At 40.8% G+C, this 21,118-nt stretch overlaps 1 protein-coding gene across 3 annotated transcripts in view; it reads right to left on the minus strand.

The window, feature by feature from the left end:
* Positions 1-304: 304 nt before the first annotated feature.
* ZNF157 (zinc finger protein 157) overlaps positions 305-21,118 on the minus strand; it is a 37,718-nt gene continuing 16,904 nt past the window's right edge. For all 3 annotated transcript variants that reach the window (XM_087427213.1, XM_087427212.1, XM_087427214.1), the window contains 3 exons: positions 10,172-10,298; positions 9,787-9,882; positions 305-8,862 (listed from right to left, as the gene is read on the minus strand). In XM_087427213.1, the coding sequence (XP_087283339.1) occupies positions 7,640-8,862; positions 9,787-9,882; positions 10,172-10,298 (1,446 nt within the window). In that variant the 3' untranslated portion in view covers positions 305-7,639. The remainder of the gene's footprint in view (positions 8,863-9,786; positions 9,883-10,171; positions 10,299-21,118) is intronic.

The following is a 21,118-nucleotide window of genomic DNA, read 5'->3' on the forward strand; positions in this document are numbered from 1 at the left end:
ACTAATACTTACAGAGAGCTTGTGCCTAGCACTGTTTTAAGCATTTTACACATATGACTTCATTTAATATTCACACTGTCCCTATGAGTTAGGAATTATTTTTATCCCCATTTTACAGATGTAGAAACTGAGGCATAGAGAGGTAATATGACTTCCCCAAGGACACACAGCTAGGATGAGGAAAAGGCTGGATATTTTTCTCAAAATTGTAAGCATGCACTAATTAAATAATTTTTCTTAAAAAAATATTACAAAGACTCAAATTTAAAAATACGGACCTAATGAAAGTCTTTTTTATTTTTAAACTTTATTGAGATGTAATTCACATACAGTAAAATTTACCCATTTAATATAATTAAATTAATTTTAGTATATTCACAGTTGTGCAACTATCACAATAGAATTTTAGAATATTTCATCATCTCAAAAAGAAACTCCGTACCTATTAGCAGTCACTCTCCATTTCTCCCACCTCCCTCCACCCCAGCCCTAGACAACCACTCATCTACTTTCTGTCTCCATAGTTTTGCCTATTGTGGACATTTCATGTAAATGGAATCACACAATACGTGGTCTTTTGTGACTGCCTTTTTTCAGGTAACATGTTTTCAAAGTTCATCCATGTTGTAAGATGCATCAGTACATCATTCCTTTTTATTACTGAATAATATTGCATTGTATAGATATGCCACATTTTGATTATCCATTGATCAGTTGATGGACATTTGGGTTCTTCCCACTTTTTGGCTACTATGATAACGCTGCTGTGAATCTTTGCGTATAAGTTTTCATATGGACATATGTTTTCATTTCTCTTGGGTGGATAACCAGAAGTGAAATTCCTGGATCATATGGTAACTCTATGTTTAATATTTTGAGAAACTTCCAAGCTGTTTTCTAAAACAGCTACACCATTTTACATCCCACCAGCAATATAAGACAGGTCCAATTTTTTCACATCCTTGCCAACACTAGTTATTATTTTTCTTTTTTATTCTAGCCACACTAGTGGGTATGAAGTGGTATCTCATTATGGTTTTAATTTCCATTTCTCTGATGCCTAATGATGTTGAGCAGCTTTTCATGTGCTTAGGCCATTTGTGTATCCCATTTGGAGAAATGTCTACTCAGATCCTTTGCCCATTTTTAAGTTGGGTTATTCATTTATGTTTTTATTATGGAGTTATAAGAGTTCTTTATATATTGTGGATACAAATCCCTTATCAGATATGATTTGCAAATACTTTCTCCCATTCTGTGGGTTGACTTTTTACTTTCTTGATAGTATTGTTTGCAGCACAAAAGTTTTTAATTTTGATGAAGTCCAATTTATGTCCTTTTTGTTTTATAGTGTGTGCTTTTGGTGTCATATCTAAGAAACCATTAAGGGGCAGGATTTGAATACAGATTTGGCTCCAGTGTTCATGTTCTTCATCATTACACTACATTGCCTGTCTATAAATTAAATCATTGTTAGTAATATTACACATGAAGTTATTATTATGAGAGTTTCATGTGTTTTGACCCCCAAAAATACCCAAGGGGTGAATACGGCCATTAATCATCCTCCAACCCTAGCACAGACCTCGGAATGATTCTGGGTAGGGACTGTGAGGCCCATTTTTCAGGGAGAAGTACTGAGGCTCTGTGAGGGAAGGGCTGGCCCCCGGGCTCCCCATTGAGCTGGACCACATGTTGCACACCTCACAGGGCTGGCCCCCCACGTGCTTCCTCTCAGCCATCAGAATCTCTCCCAAGCAGAGATTCACACACAGACACATGGAATGCCGGGGTGGGGGCTGGGGGGGTAACTCACTTTACTCACTTTAATGAACTTTCTAGAAAGGTAATGGGAGGAAATGTAGTGACTCCAGGACAACAGATGTCCTGCCAGGAGCCACCCCAGGGCTCTGAAGTAGGCAGCTTCTCTGTAGGGTCTGCTTCCCCATGGCAGCCACAGCTAAAGGGATCTACCTGGAAGGAAGGTGCTCCCTCTGCAGCCTGCAACTCTCGCTGGCTCTTTAATGCCCCCAGCCACATCCAGTGCATACAACAGTCATCACTGTTGAGAAACAGTTGGAGAAACCAGAAAACAGGCAGTAGGAAGTGTGAACATATTCAGGATTGAGGTAACAACAGACAGGGTAAGGTAACCTATTCCAGGTACTGGGGAACAGCTAGAAGCAGCAGGAACAGCTTGTGGTTCCAGACAACAGGCCAGGGCTGAGGAAACATCCCAGGACGCTAGAAAACAGCCATAGGAACCAGGGAACAGTCACTTCAGTGATGTGAACAGTCAGAGAGACTATTACACAGCCAGAGGGCCAGAGAACAGTCCTTGTAGTTAGAGGACAGCCAGAGAGACTCTAGAACAGCCAAATGGAAGAGGAAACCATCCTTAAATGTCATGCAGCAGCCAGAAACATCTAGGAGACAGCCAAAGAGATAAGGGAACAATCTCAGGCTGAGGGGGCAGCCAGAGAAACAAGGAAACAGCTGGAGGGACAAGGGGACAGTGTCTGAGCCTGAGGAACAGTGGGATTGTCAAACATCTGAAGAGACTACAAAACAGTCCTTGTATTTGGAAGAGTCAGAGAGACTACAAAACAGCCAGAACAACAGGGGATAGACACTGAGGATCAGGCCACAGCCCAAAAGGCCAAGGAACAGTCTCTGAAGTACAGGGAACAGAAAAATAAAATATCAGTCTGAAAGACTAGGGAACCACCAGAGTCCAAGGAATAATTGCAGGGATTGAAAAAACAGCCAACAAACCAGCATACAGAGATCAGGGAACAATAACTGGTCCTAAAATAGGGTCATCAGAAACTGTGGGGAGTAATCACAGAGACCAAAGACACTATACTGATGACTAGTGGGAATTCAACAGACATAGTCATGGGAGCTAGTATAGCATCAGCAGACATGGCTATGGGAACTCATGGGGGTCAGACACTATACTGGTGGCTAATACAGGATCATCTGAAAGCACGAAGGGCTCTAATGTAGGGTAGGCTCTAATGAGTCCCAGGCATTATGCTGAGGCTCATGAGGTCAATACACTGTACTAGGGGATAATGAGGGACCAGCAGCCACAGGGGTGGGAGTAGTAAATGGCCTGATGCTGGGGAGGAGACAAATCACCACTTAGTGGTGGCTAATGGCTAATCAGCAGTGATAAAAGGCTAACGTGGAGTCAGCAGACACCGGGCTGATTTTTTATGAAGATCAAGGGCACTGTACTTGCGACCAAGATTAGCAGACACAGTGATGACACTAATAGAGTCAGCAGCAGATATCGTGACTGAGAAACGTGAGGCAAAGACTCTAAACTAGTGTCTGGTAGTCAGCAGTCACCGTGTTGAGGCTAACATAGTTAGCAGACACAGTGATGGGCTCTAATGTATGGTCAATGTGCACTGTACTGGGGCATCATTGCATTCAGACACTGTATTAGTGGCTAATGGGGGATCAACAGGCACAGTGATGAGGGTTAATGCAGGGTTAGCAACACTGTGATTGGGACTTATGAGGGTCAAAGACACTGTACTCATGGCTAATGGGTGGTCAGCAAGGTGAGGATAGTGTGGAATCAGCAGACACTGTGCTAGAAGCTCACGGAGGTTAATCTCTGCTCTTGTGGCTAATTGAGGATCAGTAGACAGAGTGATGGTAGCTAAGGTAGGGTCAGCCAGTACATTGATGGGGCCTCATGGGTGTCAAAGAAACTGTACTGTTGGCTAATGGAGGATCAACAGACACCATGATGGGGGCTAACGTGGGGTCAGCAAACTCTATACTCAGGCCTCAAGCAGTCAAAGACACAATACTAGTGGTTAAAAGGGGGGTGGGAATCACCATGCCGAGTCTAAAGGAGGACAAAAAGACATGATACTGAGTTAATGGAGGACCGTCAGTCACTAAGCCAGCTACAGGGGTGAAGAGACACTACGCTGTAAGTAAATGGGGGTCAGCAAAAATTGTAATGGCTGCTAGAAGGAGTGGTGAGACATGATGCTATGAGTGAATGGGAGGGGTGGTTGGCAGACTCTGCTGGAGCAAAAAGTTGTGATAAGACAAGATGTTGTGAGCTAATGATAGGTCAGCAGACATTGTACACTGGGCTAAAGGGGGTGATAAGAACTGCTGTAAGCTAATGGGGTGTTAGTAGACACTGTGCTGACATGTCATGGGGTAAAAACTACTGTTGTGGTGGCTAATGGAGAATCAGGAGGGACTGTGCTTAGGCTATGGGGAAGCAAATACACACAGTAGTGTTGGCCAGTGGGGGTCTCCACATAAGTGATAGTAGCTAATGGAGGGCCAGGACAACCCATCATGGGGCCTCAGTAAAGGTCATTTTAATGGAGCAAGATCATTTCCAAAGCCTTGGGAGGACTAAGTCTCCCACTGCCAGTGTCTTTCATCTGATCTGGTGGTCCAGATTCCTGGTTTTCTCCCAGGCAGCCCATACCATTCCTGGTGTGGGAACAGGGATCTTATTGTCATTTTTAAATTTTAATTGAGATAAAATTTACATACAATAAAATGCACAAATCTTAAGTTTACTCATTTGATGACTATTGTGTATACCCATTAACGCATACTCCAATCAAGCCACAGAATAGTTCCATCACTCCAGGAAGTTCTGCCTACCCTTTATGAGTTAACTCTCACCCTAGAGGCAACCATTGATCTGCTTTCTGTCGCTATAGATCACTTTTATTTCTGTTTGACATTTTCCATAATAATAATAATTTTAAAACATAAAATTTAATGTTTTAAATGGATGAGCTCAAGATTAGAAGAACTGATGAGATGGCATCTTGATAAATGTAATACTTAGTAAATGAGAGTGAGGGCATGCTGTATACCAAATGCAGAGTGTAATATGTATATTCAAGTGTATACTGTATCTGGGGGCATCTGATGATTAATTCAAATAACCTGGGTCGTCATAATCATTATGGAACACTCAGGAAAAAAAGGTATTTAATTTAGCATCAATTTACTATGGCATAGTGCTACCAAATACTAAAGGTAAAGGATTCGCTTTTGCTTTTCAAAAAAGGTGCAATAGAAAACATTCTCAGACAAAGTTGAGAGGTTTGCCACTAACAGACCTCCACTAAAGGGTATTTTTCAGGCAAAGAAGAAAATAATCCTGGAGGGAATGCAGAAAGGAATGAAGAGCAACCAAGGTGGTGAATATGTGGGAAAAATGAAATGAATATATAAAACAAAAATGTTTTCTGCGGGTATGTGTGTGTGTGTGTGTGTGTGTGTGTGTGTATATATATATATATATATATATATATACACCCATACATATATTACATATATATATATAAACTCCATAATGCATCATTATATTTTGAAATATATATGTATGTACATGTATATGAGCAAAGTTTCTATTAAAAGATTAACTTTCAAAGACAATTTCTTGGCAAAAAAACAGAAAATACTATTGAAGCTCAAAAAAGATGAGTCAAATAAAAAGACAAACCACATTCATGGATGGAAAGGCTTAAAGCCATTTTATGCCTTTCAGATTGGCAACAATTTAAAAGACTGATAATAAGTCCCAGTGAATATGGGAAAATGTAAACTTTTTCTCAAACTGCTCATGAGAGTATAAATTAGTACAACTTAAAAGGAAAAAAATTCAATATTTAGTCAAATTAAAAAACTTCTGTATCAATTAGAACCCAGCTAGGAGACAGAAATAATACCAGTTATTTTAATAGAGAGAACTTATTATAAAGAACTTTTAACTAGTTATGAAGTTACTAACCACGTAACCAAAAAGACAAAAAGAGAACATTAAAATTATCATGGAGGTAGCAACTGCAGAAAGCAGCTGGGCTGGGACAACAGGGGAGGAAATCGGAATTATTAAAAATTAGAAGGTTGGAGAAGGGGTCTCATGTGGCTGGGACTCACCTCTAAGGAAGTGGCACCAGTCAGCTGCTGCTAGCGTCTCTGAGAGGGTGGGGACCAGAAGGCTGTGAGTGCTGGAAAACTGCACACTGGACTAAGCTGCTGCGACCATGAGGAACTGCTGCTGCTGCCCGAGTGAAGAAGCGATGCTTGGCTGACACTCCGATGAACAGGGAGCTCACAGAAAGAAAGAAAAGGGGGCAAGTCCCTGCTTCCTTCCCTAGGCTCACAGCTTATATTTAGTATCTCTTATTGGCAAGGCTCAACACGGAACAGCTGGCAAGACAGAAACATGTTTTGTAGAGTCACAGCCCCAGCATCACAAAGCACAGTATAGAAGGGTGGTTTCAGAGCTGGGGCACAACAGCTTAATAACTGGCACGCTGCCTACACCCTGTGCCCCATCAGTTCCACTTCAAGATGTAGACACCAAACACAGAAACAGTACAAATGTCTTTCACTAGGGGAATGAAGAGATAAATGAATAAACTAGACATATAGATCTTGGAAAGGTAACATTTCATGAAGAAAGCAAGCTGCAGAAGTTTAAACATAGTGTGATACCATACATGTAAAGTTTTTAAAAGCAATATAGCATTATATATTGCGGAATTCACACCATTCAAAAACAAACCCAGGGTAGGGCCGGCCCTGTGGCTTAGCGGTTGGGTGCGCGCGCTCCGCTGCTGGTGGCCCGGGTTCGGATCCCAGGCGCGCACCGACACACCACTTCTCTGGCCATGCTGAGGCCACGTCCCGCATACAGCAACTAGAAGGATGTGCAGCTATGACATACGACTATCTACTGGGGCTTTGGGGGAAAAAAATAAATAAATAAAATCTTTAAAAAAAACAAAACAAAACTCAGGGTAGATTAAAATTCCAAATGTTGAATGGAAAACCTTAACTTTAGAAGAAAGTATAGGAGAATATTATCACCTTGAAACTGATAATATTAAAACATAAAACCTCAGCAGAAGAAAAGAGTTAACAAAATTAAAGAACTAGCCACAGTCTGGGAGAAGATATTCGCAACACACATGACTTTTTATATTGTCATATGTTAAAAAAAAAAAACAAGAACATTTAAACCAAGAAGTAAAAGATAAACAGCCTATTAGAAAACAATGAGCAGGGGGCCAGCCCTGTGGCTTAGTGGTTAAGTGCGCGCGCTCCGCTACTGGCGGCCCGGGTTCGGGTCCCAGGCGCGCACTGACGCACCGCTTGTCCAGCCATGCTGAGGCCGCGTCCCACATACAGCAACTAGAAGGATGTGCAACTATGACATACAACTATCTACTGGGGGCTTGGGGAGAAAAAGGGAAAAAAAAAGAAGGAGGAGGATTGGCAATAGTTGTTAGCTCGGGGCCAGTCTTCCTCAGCAAAAAGAGGAGGATTGGCATGGATGTTAGCTCAGGGCTGATCTTCCTCACAAAAAAAAAAGGAAAACAATGAGCAAAGGATATGAATAGTCAATGTGCAGAAGAAAAAACCCAAATGGCCAATCAGTAAGTAAGATGTTCAACCTTACCACTAATTAGGGAAACCCAAATGAAATGAAAACAACAATGAGCTATCCCCTAAGGGATCAGGACATAGTTTCACACCAATGTAGAAGTCAAATTGTTACAGGTGCACTCTGTGCCCTGCTGATCAGATGGCCCAAAGGGCTTGATCCAACGGTGAGGGGGTGTCTTCACAGAGAAGCTTTCTCCACAGTACAAGGCAAGAGCCGACCTGTGTGAGTTCTCTGATGTTCTGTGAGGTGTGCTTTCCTGCAGAAAGCTTTCCCACATTCTTGACATTCAAAGGGTCTCTCTCCTGTGTGAATTCGCTGATGTTCAATAAGGCGTACTTTCACATAGAAGGCATTTCCGCATTCACTACATTCATAAGGTTTCTCTCCTGTGTGAGTCTTCTGGTGTTGACAAAGAGACTTCTTCATACTGAAAATTTTTCCACATTCACTACATTCATAGGGTTTCTCTCCTGAATGCATTCTCTGATGTTCAATGAGGCGTGCTTTGACATAGAAGGCATTACCACATTTATTACATTCATAAGGTTTCTCTCCTGTGTGAATTCGCTGATGTATCCCGAGAGATGAGTGCACCCTGAAAGATTTCCCACATTCATTACACTGATAGGGTTTTTCACCTGTGTGAGTTCTCTGATGATTATTGAGAGTCATCTTCATTCTGAAGAATTTCCCACATTCATCACATTTATAGGGTTTCTCACCCGTGTGAATTCTTTGATGTTGATTTAGGGATTTCTTTGCACGGAAGTTTTTCCCACAGTCACCACATTCGTAGGGTTTCTCCCCTGTGTGAGTTCTCTGGTGTTGGGTAAGGGACGTCTTAACACGAAATGTTTTCCTACATTCACTACATTCATAGGGTTTCTCCCCTGTGTGAGTTCTCTGATGAATCATGAGGGTTGCCTTCTCAGAAAAGGTTTTCCTACATTCACTACATTGATAGGGTCTCTCTCCTGTGTGTGTTCTCCAATGTAGAATGAGTTGTGATTTCCTGCCAAAAGATTTCCCACACTCATTACATTCAAAAGGCTTCTCCCCCGTGTGAGTTTTCTGATGAGCAATGAGGTATGATCTTGCACTAAAGGTTTTTGCACATTCACCACATTTATAGGGTCTCTCCCCTGTGTGTATTCTCAGATGTTCAATAAGGTTTGATTTCCTGCAGTAAGTTTTCCCACATTCATGACATTCAAAGTTTTTATTTCCTGTGTGTATTCTTTTATGTCCAACAAAGCCAATTTTCTTGTAGAATACTTTCCCATATCCATTATATTCAATAGTTTGATCCAAAGTTTGAATCTTCTGATGCTGAAGGTCATTATCATGCCTGAGGGCATCATCCCCAACAGAATTGTTGCCACACAGCAGTGAGAGAGATCCTTTAAAAGCAAATCAGATCATATCACTCTTTCACTCAAAACCCAACAATGCTTCCCTTCTCACAGTATAAAATTAAAGTGTTTAACATAGCCTCTAAAAATTATCATAAGTTGGCTCCCAGCTAACTCTCTGATATCACCTGTTAACACTCTCACCACCCACCCTTAAGCCACATCAGCCTCTTTGCTATTCCTAGGGTATATCATTCAGACTAGGCTTGGCACTTACTGTTCTCTCTGCCCAGAATACTCAAAATCTACATGGCTCCATCTCTCTCACTTCACTGATGCTGGTGCACTAATGTTAACCTCACAAAAGTCTTCCCTGACCACATTCCCTAAAAGCACATGCCCCAGCATCTATCCTTCTTATCTTGTACTGATTTTCTTTTCATCACCAAACATTATGTATTTGTTTGTTTCTGGTCTCTTTCCTCCATTAGACTGCAAGCTCTGGGAGAATAGAGATATCAGTGTATTCACTACTGGATCCCCACACCTAGAACGTGACCAGCATATAGCTGACATTCATTTTAGATTTGGTAGATCACTAAATGAATGAATGAATGCATGCCTGACAACAGAAGGCATCCAAGGCAATGGAGGGAGGGAAGGCAACTGAGAATACTAAAGAGAGAGACTAGCTAAGAATAAATTTCTAAGACGAGGCAGGCATGGATAGAGAAGAGTGGCAAATAACTATAAAAATCAAGATAAAATAGGAGAGAGCACTTAAGTGTAAGCATGATATTGGCATGTGTGACTTAGGTTGTGAAGCATGTAGACCTTCTGTCCTCCAGTCATTTTCAAAAAGCCAAGGGCCTCTAAAAAGAGATTCTTGAAAAACACTGCCCAAAGTGTTCTCACCTGAATTCCTGGGCTCTCATTTCCCATTTTCCGTAGGTCTAGTTCTTGCTCACTCACCTGGGTAACCATGGCCTGAGGATTCCTCCTCTAATATCCACAGCTCTTCTCCTCGCTCCAACTTGAAGATCATCTCTGGTTTGGCCACGCAGAGGCCTGTTAATGGGAAATGGCACAGGACATGGGCCAAGTTGTCTGAGCTTTAGGGCCTCTGATGGAGGAGGGTGCATCTTCATAAGCTGCACAAGGAAGGGGGCCCATTTAAACCTTTCATTGGGGGAAGTAAGAACACACACGCTCTTCCTAGTGCCCCAAACTGATCAATCATCTCTGACCCTTGAATCTAAAACTAAAGTATCATTAAACTCTACAAAGCCTGCACATGTTACAGAAACCAAGAAAGGAAACACATGCCACCAGGAGTTACATGGATAATAATCCTCACCCACAGATGCCAGGTTGCTGTAGTTCTCCAGCATCACATCCTTGTGCATGGTCCTCTGAGCAGGGTCCAGTCTGTGCCACTCCTGCCGGGTAAAATCCACAGCCACGTCCTCAAATGACACAGATCCCTGTAACAACAATCTGCAATGATCAGAACGAGACACATGGAAAAGATGTGTGGGAACTAATTCTCTCAATAGAGCACTATTGAGAGTTGACTAGAAAAAGCTACCCTGGACACGTGACTCTGTGTCTTGCTTGATATTATACTTTGTCGGGGGAAAACCCAGAACAGCCCTGCTACCGTGTTAATTTATCAAATCATGAAGAAAAGACTACTGACTACTGAGTTAACACTATGTGCCTGGACCTGTCCCAATTACTGGGGAAATGAAAAGGAATGAGATGGAGTGCCTGCTCTCAAGGAGCTCATACCCCAGTACAGAGACTTGTATAAGAACACATACCTGTGACAAGGTGTTACAGGAGCTATGCTGGACATATGCACAGGGTACTATGGGCTTTCCCAAGGGATGGAACGAGATTCCACTTTCTGTTATCAGATTGAACTTCACTTGAGGAGGTAGAGCTTTGAATCCTTAAAAAAGAATATCATTTCCCTCACAAATATGGGGTAACAGCATAAGAAAAGGCAGGAAGACATGAAACACACATGGTGATTTATGAAACTACATCATAGCACAGTATGACAAGAAAATAGCGTTCAGGCTGTGATGAAATAAAGAGCTATTTAGGGGCCAGACAGTGGAGGAATTTTCAACTGTTTTTCCCTATAGATCATCAGTCTCCAGAATACTTAACTTCTTATACCATCAGAATATTTTCAGACCTTCCCACAATATACTTATATTTATAAATTATACAGAAGTACTGACAAGTGGGAGAAAGGGAGAGAATATTACTCCAGGATAATGGCATGACCAGTTGGATTGAGGCTGGTGCCATATATTGAAATTAGCAAAACATGAGAGACAATGCGTTGGCAGAAGGGGAAACGGAGATAGATCTTGGACCTGAGCTGGAGTGTTTATGGCACATTCTGATAGAGACATTCAGTTGGCAGGTGGATATATGATTCTGGAGCTCAGGAGAGAAGGCTAGGATAGACCAAGGATTGGGAGACAACAGCATTTCAATACTAGCTGAAGGGCCGGCTCCGTGGCTTAGCGGTTGAGTGCGCGCGCTCTGATGCTGGCGGCCTGGGTTCGGATCCCGGGAGCGCCCCGAGGCACCACTTCTCCGTCCAACGTGAGGCCGAGTCCCACGTACAGCAACTAGAAGGATGTGAACCTATGACATACAACTGTCTGCTGGGGCTTTGGGGGGAAAAAAAACTGAATAAATAAAATCTTTAAAAAAAAAAAAAAAAATACTAGCTGAAGCCACCAGAATAAAACGGATGGCTAAGAGAGAACACAGAGCTTGAGAGAAGCACTAAGTAGAGAGTCAGCAGGGACATCAATGTGACATGAAGATTGAAGGGGGGCCCAAATGGGACAGATAAAATGGGAGAAATCTTTTTTTTTCCTCATGCAGTCCTGCCGCAAAGTAAGCCCCAGTGCTAAAATTGCAACCACCCAGCAGCAGGCCCCTCAAACTCTAAAGAAGAGGAGTCCTTTTCTTTGGCCAGAGGAATAGTGGTCTGAAGAGTGTGAGAAAAATCCCCATTGCCTTTTTTCTAACCTCCCACCACTTGGACCCAAGGGCAAATCTGGTTGTAGAAAGTGAGTGCCAGAGTGAAGAGACTAAAGCCCCAACTGTCCAGCCAGAGGACCAGGACTGGGGACCCCTGGAGCAGGAGTGTGGGGGAGACTGCTCTAATAATATAGCTTCAAAATACATGAAGCAAAACTGAAAGAACTAAAAAATAGAAATGGGCAAATTCACAATTACAGCTGCTGACTTTCAACACCTCTCTTAGTAATAAAATCAACAAGATATAGAAAAACTGAACACCACCAATCAACCAATTGACTGTGCAGACCATTCCACTCAAAAATTGAGAGATTAACAGTTTCTTCAAGTACACATGGAATATTCACCAAGTTAGACCATATCCTGGATCATAAAACAAACCTCAACACAATCAAAGGGCCACCCACTGGGTACCAAGAAAAAGTGACCTGGAACAATCAACTCTGAGATATATCCTAACAAAACTATTAGAATTTAAAGAAAAGGGAAAAAAAATCCTCAGGGCCTTCAGGCAAAAAGATGAAATAACTTACAAGGCAAGAGAATTAGACTGGCCTATGGAAAACAGTATGGAGATGTCTCAAAAAATTAAAAATAGAAATATCATATGATCCAGCTATTCCACTTCTGGGTATTTATCCAAAGAACATGAAAATACTAATTTGAAAAGATATATGCACCCCTATGTTCATCACAGCATTATTCACAATAGCCAAGACTTGGAAGGAACCCAAGTGCCCACCAATAGATGAATGGATAAAGAAGATGTGGTATATATACACAATGGAATACTACTCAGCCATAAAAAAGATGAAATTGTGCCATGTGCAACAATATAGATGGACCTTGAGGGTATTATGCTAAGCAAAATAAGTCAGACAGAGGAAGACAAATACCATACAATTTCACTCATATGTGGAAGATAAACAGATAGAAGGGCGTGGGGAGAGAGTGAAAGGGGTAAAGGGGCACATGTGTACAGAGATGGATAAAAACTAGACTTTTGGTGGTGAATAGGATGCAGTCTATACAGAAGCCACAATATAATGATGTACAGCTGAAATTTACACAATGTTATAAACCAATGTGCCCTCAATAAAATAATAATAAAAAACAAATAAAATTTTAAAATAAAAAAGAAAATTAGATTGGCATCAATTTCTCTATTTTTTTATGAGGAAGATTAGCTCTGAGCTAACATCTGTTGCCAATCCTCCTCTTTTTGCTGAGGAAGACTGGCCCTGGGCTAACGTCCTTGCCCATCTTTCTCTACTTTATATGGGACGTCGCCACAGCATGGCTTGATAAGCAGTGCGTAGGTCTGCACCTGGGATCCAAACCCACAAACCCTGGGCTGCCAAAGCAGAGTGCGCGAACTTAACCACTACACCACTGGGCTGGCCCCTGGCATCAATTTCTCAAAAACAATATACAAAGCAAAGCAATAGTAGAACAGTATTTTCAAGAAACTTAAGGAAAAAAAGTACAAACACAGGAAGTTATAGCCAGCCAAGATACCCTTCAAGTATCAAGGCCATTAGAAAAACAGTTTTAAATGTGCCAGAACACTTGTGCCCTTCCTAAGGAATTTAATAGAGCTGCACTGACCAATACAGTAGCCACTAGCAACATGCGGCCATTTAAATTTAAATTTTGACTAATTAAAATGGAACAAAATAGGGGCCAGCCCCATGGCCTAGTGGTTAAGTTCAGTGCACTCCGCTTTGGAGGCCCAGGTTCAGTTCCCAGGCACAGACCTACACCATTCATCAGTGGCCATGCTGTGGCAGCGACCTACATAAAAAATAGAGGAAGACTGGCACAGATGTTAGCTCAGGGAAAATCTTCCTCAGCAAAAAAATAATAATAATAATAAAGAATAAAATGGAATAAAATAGCAAATCAGTTCCTCAGTCACTCTAGGCACATTTCCAGTGCTCAATAGCCCCATGTGGCTAGTTATACTACTGGACAGCAAAGACACAGAACATTCCCATCACTGCAGCAAGTTCTCTTGGACAGCACTATACTAAATGACGAGCTTCAGCCAACTGAAAACCATGAATGGGAAAATTTTGGCAAAAGGACTGACAGTAAGCATTTCATATATTTAATTGTAAAGCTAAGACTAAAACAAGGCTGGGGTCATAGGCTGAAGGATAATGTATAAACATTAAGTGTTCTGACACAGTAGAAAAAGTGCAACTAAAAAATGGGAGGAGAAGAGAAAGAAAAAGAGGAAAGCTGAATAAGATCACTGACTGCTAGATAGGTAACAGGTGAGAGACAAATTAGATGGTAAAAGATTAATAAAGAAAAAGTAAAATGGTGCAGCCACTATGGAAAACAGTATGGAGGCTCCTCCAAAAATTAAAAATAGAACTACTACATGATCCATCAATCCCACTTTTGGGTATCTATCCAAAGGAAATGAAATCCCTATCCCGAAGAGATATCTGCACTCCCATGTTCACTGCAGCATTATTCACACTGGTCAAGATATAGAAACAACAACAAACAACACATAGAGACAGAGATCGGATTGGTGGTTACCAGACGGGAAGAGGGGAGGGAGGAGGGTGAAAGTGATAATTAGGCACGTGTGTGGTGATGGATTGTAATTAGTATTTGGGTGGTGAACATGAGAACATGATGTAATCCATGCAGAAATAGAAGTATAATGATGTACACCTGAAATTTATACAATGTTATAAACCAACGTTACTGCAATAAACAAAAAAAATTTTTAAATAAATAAATAAAATAAAGAATCATTAAAAAAAAAAGATATGGAAACAACCTAAGTGTCCATCAACAGATGAATGGACAAAGAAGATGTGGTGTATATATATTACAATGGAACACTTGCTCAGTCATGAGAAAGAATGAAATCCTGCCATTTGTGACAACATGGATGAACCTGGAGGACATTATGCTAAGTGAAATAAGTCAGACAGAGAAAGACAAATACTGTATGATCTCATTTATATGTGGAATCTAAAAAAAAAGTTGAACTCATAAAAGCAGAGTAGAATGGTGGTTACCAGGGGTATGGGGGAAGTGGGGAGACATTGGTCAGAGTACAAAGTTACAGTTACATAGGATGAGTAAGTTTAGAGATCTAATGTACAGGCATGATGACTATACTTAATAATACTGTATTGAACAATGGAAATATGCTATGAGAATAGATTTCAGGTACACTCATCACACAAAAAAAATAGTAACTATGATGTGAGGAGATGATATGTTAATTAGCTTGACTATAGTCATCATTTCACTATGTATATGTATATCAAATCATCATGTTGTACAGCTTAAATATATAAAATTTTTATAAATAAATAGTAAATAAAAAGAAAGAAAGAAAAAAGGGTTGACTAAGGGTACCACAAAAAGTATTAACTCAAAGACAACCACCAGCATAAAAATATAAACCTTCCTAATTACCAAAAAAATTCATAAGAAACACTCAATAGAGAAAGAAAGACAGTAAATATAACAAATACACACAGTAATTACAACATAAGGTAAAATGAGAGAATTGAGACCAAACATATTTGTATTATTTACATTACCAAACAGTGATACAAATAAATGTGAATGGGCTTACCCCACCTATTAAAAGAAAAAGGTTTTCACTTTGCCTCATAAAGCAGAACCCAACACAATGCTGTATACAAGAGACGTGCTTACAACAGTTTTTCAAAAGGCTAAAATTAAAGAGATGGACAAAGATTTACTAAATGAAAACAATATAAAAGCAGGGATTGAAATCCTGATAACAAGACAAAGGAGAATTTCAAAAGCAATTATATGAGACAAAGTAGGATACTTTGTAATGTTAAAAACCCTGTCCACAATTAAGATACAACAATAAAGATATCTGTGAATACCTATGCACAAAGTAACACAGCATAAGCCTATATAAACCAAAAACTACAGGAATACAAGAAGAAATAGAAACACTCTCTAATGGGAGACTTTTAACATACCACTCACAGAATGAGACAGATTAAGTGGACAAAAAAATAAGTAATGATATAAAAGACCTAAACAACATAGTCAATAAGGTGGAACTTTTGGAGAGAGACATATATATATAGAACAGTAAACCCAGATCATACAGAATATACTTTTCTCAAGCACACATGGAACATTCACAAAAACTGATCACATACTAAGGCACAAAGAAAACAATCTCAGTAGGTTCCTTAAAATAGAAATATTACAAACAACACTGATCACAATCAATAAAGAAATTTAAGAATTAGAAATTGACAAGCTGATTCTAAAATTCATATGGAAATAAAAAGACCTAGAATAGCCAAAGCAACTTTGAAAAAGAAGAAAAACATTAAAGGACTTACATTACCTCATTTCAATACTTATAAAGCTACAGTTCTTAAGACAGTATGGTATTTTTGTAAAGATATATATGAGACTATAAAATAGAGTTTAGAAATAGACCCGCAAATAAATGGTTAATTGATGTCTGACAAAGGTGTCAAGGATATTGAGTGGGGAAAGAATACTCTTCTCAACAAATGGCTCTGGAACAACTGGATAGTCATATCCAAAAAAAACTTCACAGTTCCTGAAGGATATTTACTGAACTGTTAAGACTGATTATCTCCAGAAGGCCAGATTATGAGGAATTTTCAAATTAAAATTTTTACATTTCTGATCATTTAGTTAAGGTAGTATCTATTAGGTTTCTCCACTGTCAAGTTACCAATTTTCCCTATGTAATTAATGAGTTATCTGTGGGGACATACTTTGAGACTATGTAAATATTTTATTCCTCATTAAACTTTCATCCAATAGCTTTGGCATCCATCAATGATTCCTGCTTGGCCCAATTATTACTACAATGATTGGAAAATGGTTATTTTTCTAACTCTATCATTCTTTCCACATTATTAATTGGCATTAAACCTTAAAGAAGAGCTTTCTCTTCTCCCTCATTCATTCATTATCAGTATGGCCTCATTGGTTTATCTTGGTCTCCAGCCAGCCTCAACATCCAGCTGGGTACCCAAGGCCATATGCACATGTGTGGGTAAAATGGCCAGGGGGCAGAAAAGAAACTTTTCTGGGACTCTATGACATGGAACAATAATGCACTGTGATTCCAAAATCTGTTGGTGAAGCCCTAATAGGGCCCACGGTGTGATTAGGAGGATATAGGGATGCAACAGTTGACGGAATGAAGGTGAAAGTTTGGAAGAAAATGGGAATGCTTGAATGGATTTTATGTGAAGTGGTTGCATCTCCTTCATCTAAATGTATATCTGACCGGGGAACACTTCTATCTAGTATTGTAGAACAGAAGGAATGTAAGTTCACCCTTTGGCCAGTATTAACCACACATGATAAACAAGAATCTTTAGAATTGCCCAAGCCCATACAAGTTGTTATTTTGAAGCAGTATAGAATACATAGTGGACAAAAAGAGATTACCACTTTAATTAATGACATGTTAGACGCTGGAGTGCTAGGCCAATAAACTCTCTTAGAATAGCCCTGTGTGGCTCGTGAAAAAGGTGGATGGCTCACGGGACTAACAGCAGACCATCAAGGCTTAAATAAATTAGTATCGCTGATAACATCAGTATTTCCTGATACGGTTTCAACAGTGGAAGAATACAGGAAGCTAAAGGAGACTGGTTCTCAGGGACTGATCCTGCAAATGCTTTTTTCTCTATCTCAATATAGGAAAAGAGTCAGGTGCAGTTTGATTTCACATGGGAAGGATCCTAATTTACATTTATTGTACTGCCACAGTGTTATTTTCACCAGCTGTCATAATTCAACTGTCATAATTTGGCTAGAAGGGATTTGGACTTGATGCAAGTCTTAAGTATAATAATACACTACACTGATGATATCATGATAATACCAGAAACTGAACATCAAGCTAGGACTGACTTAAATGCAATAGTGACACACATGATCAACAGATGCTAGTTGATAAATCCAACAAAAACCCAAGGGCCCACTCAAATGGTGAAATCCTTAGGAATACCCTGGGCAGGAGCCACCCATGACATTCCACAGGCAACAAGAAATGAACCGTTGTTGCCTACCCCGGTACTAAGCAAGAAACACAGCACCTGATCAGGTCACTTGGATTTTGTAGGACACACGTTCCGTATGTGCAAATATTGCTAGTTACTCTCTATAAAACTACCCAAAAGAAGGCCGTATTTGAATCAGGGCCTGAAAAAAAGTAAACTATGTCTGAATTGCAAAATGTCGTAGCTCTCTTGATGCCTTTGGGCCCTTATGATCCACACTCAGACATGATTTTGGAAGTATCTGCAGCTTGTACAAGTGTTGTAGCTTGCACAGGGAGCCTAGTAGGCTCATGAACAAAATGACCATGGTGACAGGGATGGAGGTTATGCATGGACTCAGCAACATGGACTTCCACTCACCAAGGCTGACCTGGCTACAGCCACAGCAGAGTGCCCAATTTGCCAGCAGCAGACACTGAGTCCCTGATATGGCACCATCCCCCAGGGTTATCAGCCAGCTATCTGGTGGCAGGTTGATTACATTGGACTGCTTTCATCATGGAATACTGGAATATACAGTTAGTCTGGATATGAATTTGCCTTTCCACACGCAATGCTTCTGCCAAAACTGCCATCTGTAGACTTATAGAACCCCTTATCCACTATCATGGTATTCCACACAGCATTGCTTCTGATGAAGTAACTCACTTCACAGCAAATGAAGTGCAGCAATGGGTCCATGCTCAAGGAATTCACTTGTCTTACCATGTTCCCCACCATCCTGAAGCAGCTGGCTTAACAGAATGGTGGAATGGCCTTTTGAAGACTCAGTTATAATGCCAGCTAGGTGGTAATACCTTGCAGGGCTGAGGCAATGTCCTCAAGAGGCTGTACAGCCTCTGAATCAGCATCTAATATATGTTGCTGTTTCTCTCATAGACAGGAGTCACGGGTCCAGAATTCAAGGGGTAAAAATGGGAATAGCACCATTCACTATTACCCCTAATGATCAACTAGCAAAAATTTTCCTGGGCCGGCCCTGTGGCTTGGTGGTTAAGTGTGCGCGCTGCAATGCTGGTGGCCCGGGTTCGGATCCCGGGTGCGCATCGAGGCACCACTTCTCCGTCCATCCTGAGGCCGAGTCCCACATACAGCAACTAGAAGGATGTGCAGCTATGACATACAACTATCTACTGGGGCTTTGGGGGGAAAAAATAAAATAAATAAAATCTTTAAAAAAAAAAAAAAAAAAAATTTTCCTTCCCATCCCTGTGACCTTATGCTCTGCTAGTGTAGAGGTCCTAGTTCCAAAGGGATGAATGCTTCCACCAGGAGACACAACAGTGATTCTACTGAACTGGAACCTAAGACTGTTACCCAGCCACTTTGGGCTCCTCACGCCTCTGAATCAACAGGCAAGGAAAGGAATTACACTGTTGGCTGGGGTGATTGACCCTGACTACCAAGGGGTAATTGGGCTGCTGCTACATAATGGAGGTAAGGAAGTATACACCTGGAATACAGAAGGTCCCTTAAGGCATACTATCATGCTCTGTGATTAAAGTAAATGCAAAACTACAATAACCCAATTCAGGCAAGACTATTAATAGCCCAGACTCTGCAGGCATTAATGTTTGGGTCACCCCATTAGGTAAAGAACCATGACCAGCTGAAGTGCTTGCTGAGGGCAAAGGGAATATGGAATGGATAGTAGAAGGCACTTATAAATACCAGCTATGACTGCGTGACCAGTTACAGAAATGAGGACTAAAATTTTTGAGTATTTCTTCCTTATTTTGTTATGGGTGTGTGTGTGTGTACAACTAATATTTTTGTTTTGTTCCCTCTCTTATCCTCTTATCATCTAACATAAAATCTATTAATAATAGTTAGCTCTACATCGCAGTATTTAAGTTCCAGTATATCAAGAAGAGTGAACATCAATCAATGACTTTGCACCCTGTTCTGAGGAAGGAGTTAGCCTGTTTTCAGCTGTACACATAATATTTGTATCACATTAGGCAGAAGTATGACCTTGTTATTGTCTTTATTTGGAGATTAAGTATGGTTTAAGGAGATGTGTATGGGTGCCACGTTGACAAGGGGTGGACTGTGATGGTCAGTTTTCTATGTCCACTGGGCTAGCTATAGTCCCCACTTACTCAATCAAACACTAATCTAGGTGTTGCTGTGAAGGTATTTTGTAGATGTAATTAACATCTACCATTAGTTGACTTTAGTAAAGGAGATTATCCTTGATAATCCGAGTAGGTCTCATCTAATCAGTTGAAAGGCCTTAAGAGCAAAACTTGGGGTTTCCCTGAGGCAGAAGAAATTCTATCTGTGGATGGCAGCATAAGCTCCTGCCAGAGTTTCAGCTTGCCCTTCCTGATGGCCTACCCTTGGATTTTGGACTTGCCTAGCCAGCTGGCACAATCAATCCAATTCCTTGAAATAAATCTCTTTATGTACATACACATATCTATCTCCCACTTGCTCTATTTCTCTGGTAGAATCCTGACTGATATAGAGTATCCAGTTGGGCTTTTAATCCAATGACAAGCGTCCTTATAAGACACAGATGAGGAGAAGACAAATACAAAGGAGAGGGTCATAAGAAGACAGAGGCAGAGATTGTAGTGATGTAGCCACAAGCCAAGAAATGCCTAGATCCACTAGAAGCTGGAAGAAACAAGGAAGGATTCTCCCCTAGAGCCTTCAGAGGGACCATGGCCCTGCCAACACCTTGATTTCAGACTTCTGGCCTCCAGAACTGTATGAGAATAAATTTTTGCTATTTTAAGTCACCAAGTCCGTTGTCATTAGTTATGGCAGACCTAGGAAACTAGCACATATTTTTGTTACTGGGAAGTAGGGTACTGCTTCAATAAAAACCTAGAAATATGGGGCCGGCCCCGTGGCGTAGCGGTTAAGTGTGCGCGCTCCGCCGCTGGCGGCTCAGGTTCAGATCCCAGGCGCACACCGATGCACTGCTTGTCAGGCCATGCTGTGGCGGCGTCCCATATAAAGTAGAGGAAGATGGGCACGGATGTTAGTCCAGGGCCAGTCTTCCTCAGCAAAAAGAAGAGGATTGGCATGGATGTTAGCTCAGGGCTGATCTTCCTCACACACACAAAAAAAAACTAAAAATATGAAAGTGCCTTTGGCTTGGGATAATGTGTAGAGGCTGGAAGAATTTTGAGGTGTGTGAT

This window comes from Ceratotherium simum, chromosome X (assembly GCF_057802395.1).
Source record: "Ceratotherium simum simum isolate JZ-2026a chromosome X, ASM5780239v1, whole genome shotgun sequence".
Classification (NCBI taxonomy): domain Eukaryota; kingdom Metazoa; phylum Chordata; class Mammalia; order Perissodactyla; family Rhinocerotidae; genus Ceratotherium; species Ceratotherium simum.